General features: G+C 42.5%; 1 protein-coding gene across 3 annotated transcripts in view; it reads left to right on the forward strand.

Moving 5' to 3' along the window:
• The window catches only part of CNGA3 (cyclic nucleotide gated channel subunit alpha 3), a 92,871-nt gene extending 90,122 nt beyond the window's left edge, over nt 1–2,749 (forward strand). For all 3 annotated transcript variants that reach the window (XM_068268167.1, XM_068268168.1, XM_068268169.1), the window contains one exon: nt 1,109–2,749. In XM_068268167.1, the coding sequence (XP_068124268.1) occupies nt 1,109–2,535 (1,427 nt within the window). In that variant the 3' untranslated portion in view covers nt 2,536–2,749. The remainder of the gene's footprint in view (nt 1–1,108) is intronic.
• Nucleotides 2,750–8,209: the final 5,460 nt, after the last annotated feature.

Below are 8,209 nucleotides of genomic sequence, written 5' to 3' on the forward strand. Positions count from 1 at the left end.
GCAGCGGTGACCGGGGGACTGGAGTCGCGCCGGCGGAGCAGGTAATGTATGCGGGCAGGTGGGGGCAGCAGCAGCAGCACCACCACAACAGATTGTGAACGGTTTCAGGCTGAAATCGGTTCACACACGAAAAAAGGAAGTAACTGGGTCTCAACCTGGATTTTGCAGTTATAGCTTTGGCTTTATTAGCACCATAGTAGCAAACAGCACGACGTTTCGGCCCAACAGCCTTTATCAAGTGTTCACACTTGATAAAGGCCGTTGGGCCGAAACGTCGTGCTGTTTGCTACTATGGTGCTAATAAAGCCAAAGCTATAACTGCAAAATCCAGGTTGAGACCCAGTTACTTCCTTTTTTCGTGTGTTGACTTCCCTCACCCTTGATGGATCAGGGTGCTACTGGTCGACTCCCTGGTACTTAAAGTCTGTGGTCGAGCCCGGAGACATTGCTTTTTCTTCAGGATTGAAATCGGTTCACAATCTGTTTGCTGTAAAGGTAGCCATACGATCCCTCTCTGATCAGATTCGATCAGAGAGGGATCTATCTGTTGGTCGAATCTGATGGCAAATCGACCAGTGTATGGCCACCTTAAGAAATAAAACATTAAGATCAGATACATCAGTGTAATTGTTTCCAGTACAGGAAGAGTTGAGAAACTCCAGTTGTTATCTCTATGCAAACAAGCCATTAAGCTCTCTGACTAAGTTAGTCGTGGAGAGGGCTGTTATCTGACTTTTATTATCTCAACTGTAAGTGAACTGTTTACTTTTTCTCTGCTAGAGGAGAGGTCATTACTTCACAGACTGCTCTGAAAGACTCATTTTGAATGCTGAGTGTTGTGTAATCTGCACATATTATAGAATGATGCAATGTTAGAAAAAACACTATATACCTGAAAATAAAAGTATGAGAATATTTTCTTTGCTGCTAATCTTCTAGTAATTATTCATAGTACACAACCAATTCACTATATCATATATTTTTTTCACTTCAGTGTCTCTTTAAATAAAAGCTTTCTACAGTGCATAATTGAGAATAGGAACAAATGTTGGTCTAGAATGAGCAATACAAAAAACTGATGTTCTTTTTGTACAATCTCCACATTTAGGTTTCCTCGAGCAAGGCTTGCTTGTGAAGGATGCCAAGAAGTTAAAGGACTATTACACAAAGACTTTGCAGTTCAAACTTGATATGTTATCCCTGTTGCCAACCGATCTGGCCTACGTCAAGCTAGGACTAAATTTCCCAGAGCTACGATTTAATCGTCTGTTGAGGTTTGCAAGAATGTTTGAGTTTTTTGATCGTACTGAAACTAGAACAAATTATCCCAATATTTTCCGAATTGGGAATCTTGTCCTCTATATTCTAATTATCATACACTGGAATGCCTGTATCTTCTTTGCAATATCTAAAGCCATTGGGTTTGGAAATGACACTTGGGTATATCCTAACATTTCCCATCCAGAATATGGACGTCTGGCAAGGAAATACATATATAGTCTTTACTGGTCAACTCTTACCCTCACCACTATTGGGGAAACACCACCACCAGTAAAGGATATAGAGTTCCTCTTTGTAGTATTTGATTTCCTTATTGGTGTCTTAATATTTGCCACAATTGTTGGTAATGTCGGGTCTATGATTTCAAACATGAATGCATCCAGGGCCGAATTTCAGTCTAAAATTGACTCTATAAAGCAATATATGCAATTCCGTAACGTATCAAAGGATCTGGAGGCAAGGGTGATCAAGTGGTTTGACTATCTCTGGACAAATAAGAAAACAATGGATGAGAAAGAAGTCCTAAAAAACCTCCCAGACAAGCTTAAAGCTGAGATTGCAATCAATGTTCATTTAGATACTTTGAAGAAGGTGAGAATCTTTCAAGACTGTGAAGCTGGATTGCTGGTAGAATTAGTGCTAAAGCTGAGGCCTCAGGTGTTTAGTCCTGGAGATTATATTTGTAGGAAAGGAGACATTGGGCGTGAAATGTACATTATTAAAGAAGGTAAACTGGCAGTGGTAGCAGATGATGGTGTGACTCAATTTGTGGTCCTAAGTGATGGTAGTTACTTTGGAGAAATCAGCATCCTCAACATCAAGGGTAGCAAAAGTGGAAACAGACGGACTGCAAATATTCGAAGTATTGGCTATTCCGATTTGTTTTGTTTATCTAAGGATGATTTAATGGAGGCCCTTACTGAGTACCCAGATGCTAAATCAGTGCTAGAGGAAAAAGGACGGCAAATCCTAATGAAAGATGGTCTAATAGATGAAGAAGCAGCAAAGGCAGGAGCTGACCCAAAGGACACAGAAGAAAAGGTGGAGAGGCTGGAAACTGCTTTTGATAGTTTACAGACCCGATTTGCCAGGTTATTAGCTGACTACAATTCCACACAATTAAAACTGAAACAACGAATGACTAAAATTGAGAAAAAATTAAAAACTCATAGTACTGAACACATGTCTGAAGGGCCAGACAGTGCACCAGAAATGGAAATTGTCAAGGAAGAGGGCACCAGCAAGGACAAATAAATGGCTGCACGCTGATGTTTTTATATTTCAAACTTATCACCAATCACAAATTTTATATATGCTTTGTAAAAGCCTGCACACAAGTTATTTTAACAGCTTTAGCAAGTTGGCAGCTTATACAAGAAAGCTTTTCTTTTGATATATTTTAATTTTTCTTCAATAATATATTTTTATATCTCTAAGCCTTTAGAATGCTTTAGACAATAAAATGTAATTCAGGTTTTTTAAAAACTTTTAAATTGCTTATTTATTTAAAAAATAGTTTTGTGCTGTAGGTACCTATTTTCTAGTTTTGTATTTTTAAAACATAAAAATTTGCTTTGTAAATATTTTGTGTTACAATAATGCAATGCAATACTTTGTTCTCAATTTTCTGAAATGATGATGATGAATGTTGATAAGATGTAAGTGCTAAAATACATATTAAAATGACTAGTTGTATACTACATTATATATTTTATGCAATATGCCGGAGAGCCACTGCTTACACCTTCAGATGTCCACATTGGAACCTCCATAGATTAAATCCCAGCAATCACCTTAGAGTTCTTAAAACAGTTAAAGACAGTAGCTAATACTACCGTGAAGGATTGTAAGGTTAGTGCGGAAATCTTACCAAACTGTTACTGGTAAAATTCCCACTACTGTACATTTCTAGGTTTAAAGGGAACCTGAATTAAGTTTTTTAAAAAGAGTTTCACATACCTCCCAGCCGCCTGCAGCCGTCCTGTCCCGTGCTGGTACACAACGATCCTCCGGTCCCCCACTGCAGCTCTTGCAGTTTCTCTTTCTTCAGTCGACGGCCCTGGCCACGCGCGTCCTCGTTCATGCTCTCGTTGCCTGGAGCGTCTTGCGCAGACGCAGTAGAGATTTGCGAACGAGGATGCACATGGTCAGCGAAACGCAGTGACCGTCGACTTGTAAGTTGGCAGTAAAGAAACAGAGCCGCGGTGGGGGACCGGAGGATCTTTGAGTACTGGCGTGGGACAGGATGGCTGCAGGGGGCTGGGAGAAGCCCCAGGTAAGTGAATTTTTTTTTTTCTTTACTTATTTCAGGTTTGCTTTAAAGGACACTTGAACTCAGAGGGATATCGAGGCTGCCATATTTATCTCCAAGCTGCCTGATTGTCCTGCTGACCTTCTGCCTCTCATACTTTTAGCCATAGACCCTGAACAAGCATGCTAATCAGATGTTTATTACTGAAATTTAAGTGGGTTTGCCACTGCTTGTTTCAGATGTGTGATTCAGACACTACAGATGCCAGCATGATCAGCAGGATGCCAAGCAACTGGTATTGCTGTCTGCTGTAGCTGTGAGGAATCACCATTGCACAAGTAGCTTTATTTTACTGGGCAAGCGTGAACCTTAGCCATGCATGTACTGTAACAAAAAGGAGACGGCACACAAAAGGCTTCTTCAAGTATTAGCAGCATACAGAGCAAACAGAGGCACACAACATGCTTTGGGCGTAGCCCTTCCTCAGGTGTGTTAGTCACGCATGTCCAGCTGGTATGCGCTTGTCCATGGCTGGGTGCTTGACCAGAAGATAAAGAAAGGCGATATTATGTTTAGTTCTGAAAGGAAGCATCTTATTCTGCAATATATTGAGCGCATCTTCTTTATTATGGCAGCCTTTTGCCACATGTAAACAATGGACATAAACAAGAAATCCTGTTGCTGCTGAAACGACAGCTCTCTTCACTGCAGCACAGCATCATATTTAGATTTTTGCTGCTCTGCAACTGTCAGCGTAAGAAATATCTATAATTATGCATGTTAGTACTGTCTCACCCTTCCTGAACGCATATAAAAAGTTAATTACCTCTCTCATCTCAGTGATGCTGCTTAGATATTGTTAACCTCTGTTTAGTTCTCCCTTACTCCGTGTCATCACTTGTAAACAGTAAACAACATTCTCTCATAGCTATCAATTTAGGTGTGGATCCCTGGAGGGCAGATTCCAATGTAGTGGCTATACTTTTGCCATTTGAAGAAAATAAACAGACACTTTCTTATACGAGCGGCTGGTTCTGCAGGAAACCAAATAGGGAGCCAACATCTGGTCATTGAAGTCCACCCCTCCCATGTTGAGGTTATAGTCGTGGAGGGCGAGGGTTTTTTCAACCTCAGTTGCACGTTGAATTTGGACTATCGTGTCTGCGTAAATGGTGGAGAGAAGGTAAACATCCCTCTTGTCCTTCCATTTCACCGCGAGCAGGTCTTTGTTACACAAGGCAGCCCCCGTGCAAGTCAGGGTACTGGTGAGCCGTTAGGTGAAGCCCTGGCTACTAGGCCGCATGGTTCCACAGCAGCGAATTCTGACTATCTGTGAATGCTGATAGTGGGCCACGCTTATGTAGTAGTTGTCCACACATAAATGGTTCCCCTTCTGGAACAAGGGGGACACCAAGTCCTACACAATTTTGCCACTGCACCCCAGGTAGTCAAGGGCCAAGGCATCTGACCGGCTCCAATTTTGAATCTTTTCCATCATAGACCCTAAAACGATATGTACAGCCTGTGGCCCTTTCACAGAGCTTATACAGCTTGACCCCATACCGGACATGCTTGCTTGGGATGTACTGCTTAATGCCAAGGAGCCCGGTAAAATGTATCAGGGACTCATCTATGCAGATGTTCTGTTGTATAAGCATCTGCAAATTTTGATGACAGGTGGTCTATGAGGGGCCGAATTTTGTGAAGCCGGTCATAAGCAGCGTGGCCTCTTGGATGACAGGTTGTGTTGTCATTGAAATGCAGGAAGCGCAGGAAGTTCTCAAACCGTGCCCTGGACATGGCATCAGAGTACATCGGCGTGTGATGTATTGGGTGCGTAGACTAATAGGACCGCAATACATTCTTTTTAGTTAGACCCATCTTGAGGAGAAAGCCCTCCAAAATTTTAAATTCTGAAACTTGAAGTTGTTTCCACCGAAAAAGGCTGGGCATAGTAGCTTTCTCGGATAGGCGGTGATATTTTGTGTGGCGTAACGGTTGGTCTCTGCCACGACTAATTCGTAGAGATTCTCGGTGAAGAACAGATGAAAAGCGTCTAGGGTCGATACTAGATGGTCTGTCTCACCTGGACTCTAGACAGATGAAAGGGGGCACTATGGGTGCGGTGGAATCAGAAGATTTCCAATCAGGGTTTGCCAGCACTTCTAGGAGTCTAGGGGTACTATGGGCCGTGTTTCTGGTGGCTGCGACCGGGGTCTTACTATACGTGCCACCGAACCAGTTTCAACTGCCATGCTGGTGCTCACCACTTCACCAGGGGATACGGCAGTACTGGTTGCAAGTCCAGGATGTGCTGTGCTGCTGGTGTATGCCTCACCATGAAAATCTAGATCAACGCTAGCGCCATTCTGCTGCTCTTGAGGTTGATCCTGCGCCACTTGCGGTCCACTGACATGGAGTTTGGTACACCTGGCGCTAGCAGGGACCTCAACCTCGTCATCAGAACTATCAGTCACAGAGCCATTGCTGTCTACAGGTTTTCTGACCATCAAAAACACCAGCTTTAATTATGTGCATCAACCATGTTAGGAATTATTTGTACCTTAAGCTCCTCCCATCCAGAGCGTGACACAGCCCTCAAATTAGGCATATACAAAAAACAAGTGAAAGCTCGGGCTCCCAGTGTCACCAAGGAATACAAATTTTATTAATACAAAACCTGACACAAATTATCTCCATGAACAATACATAGCAGCCTGTTGTAATCAACAACTCAGATAGTTAAAAACAGAGAGCAAAGCAGATAGCTTCATAAGTCAGCTGTTTAAAGAATCATACATCTCAATTACATACGTGTATGGCATAACTTAATACATCATCCATCAATCGCCCGCGCATTCATGACCCAAATGCACTGTGCCCAGTACTGTGTTATATACGTTGGGGGGCCCCCTTAGAAGGAATCTGTCGGCAACTATAGTCCGATCACTACAGTGACTTGAATTTGGTGCTTGTGCGGATTACATCCCATACTGGTTTGCATATTGCACAAAAATGACAGCCTTAATGGGCTGAAGGGAGAGCTGCAGCGAGGGACATGCTGGGAGCTTGGGGCTGGTGGAAGCCCTGGGTAAGTAGCACTTATTTTCTTTTATTTGCCTGATAACTCCTTTAAGCAAAATTAGGCAGGTGCATAAATTTGGGCACCACAAAAAAGAAATGAAATCAATATTTAGTCGATCCTCCTTTTGCAGAAATTAAAGCCTCTACACGCTTCCTGTAGGTTCCAATGAGAGTCTGGATTCTGGTTGAAGGTATTTTGGACCATTCCTCTTTACAAAACATCTCTAGTTCATTCAGGTTCGATGGCTCCCGAGCATGGACAGCTCTCTTTAACTCACAACACAGATTTTTAATTATATTCAGGTCTGGGGACTGAGATGGCCATTCCAGAACATTGTACTTGTTCCTCTGCATGAATGCCTTAGTGGATTTTGAGCAGTGTTTAGGATTGTTGTCTTGTTGAAAGATCCAGCCCCGGCACAGCTTGGCTTTGTCACTGATTCCTGGACATTGGTCTCCAGAATCTGCCGATATGGAGTGGAATTCATGCGTCCCTCAACTTTGACAAGATTCCCAGTCCCTGCACTGGCCACACAGCATGATGGAACCACCACATTTTACTGTAGGTAGCAGGTGTTTTTCTTGGAATGCTGTGTTCTTTTTCCTCCATGCATAACGCCCCTTGTTATGCCCAAATAACTCAATTTTAGTTTCATCAGTCCACAGCACCTTACTCCAAAATGAAGCTGGCTTGTCCAAATTTGCTTTAGCATACCTCAAGCGGCTCTGTTTGTGCTGTGGGTGGAGAAATGGCTTCCTATCCATCACTCTTGCATACAGCATCTCCTTGTGTAAAGTGCGCCGAATGGTTGAACGATGCACAGTGACTCCATATGCAGCAAGATGATGTTGTAGGTCTTTGGTGCTGGTCTGTGGGTTGACTGACTGTTCTCCCCATTCGTTGCTTCTGTTTATCCAAGATTTTTCTTGGTCTGCCACTTCGAGCCTTAACTTGAACTGAACCTGTGGACTTCCATTTCCTCAATATGTTCCTAACTGTGGAAACAGACAGCTGAAATCTCTGAGGCTGCTTTATGTATCCTTCCCCTAAACCATGATGATAAACAATATTTGTCTTCAGATCATTTGAGAGTTATTTTGAGCCTCCCATATTGCTACTCTTCAGAGAAAATAAAAAGAGGAGGGAAACTTACAACTGACCCACTTAAATTCTCTTTCTCATAATTGGATTCACCTTTGTATGTAGGTCAGGGGTCACTGAGCTTACCAAGCCAATTTGAGCTCCAATAATTAGTTCTAAAGGTTTTGTAATCAATAAAATGACAGTGCCCAAATGTATGCACCTGCCTAATTTTATTAAAAAAATTATTGCGCACTTTCTGTAAATCCAATAAACTTAATTTCACTTCTCAAATATCACTGTGTGTGTCTCCTTCCTATATGATATATTTAACTGACATTTTTTATCGCAACAATCAACGATTTATATAGGAAAATCATGACGATTAACAAGGTTGCCCAAACTTCCGCATCCCACTATATCAGAGGGGGTCTGAGGGGGCTCTAAGGACGGGGGGGGGGGGTGATTAGGGCTGATTGGGGCCTGATCTAATGGGTGAGTGACCGGTGCTG

This window comes from Hyperolius riggenbachi, chromosome 2, assembly GCF_040937935.1.
Source record: "Hyperolius riggenbachi isolate aHypRig1 chromosome 2, aHypRig1.pri, whole genome shotgun sequence".
Classification (NCBI taxonomy): domain Eukaryota; kingdom Metazoa; phylum Chordata; class Amphibia; order Anura; family Hyperoliidae; genus Hyperolius; species Hyperolius riggenbachi.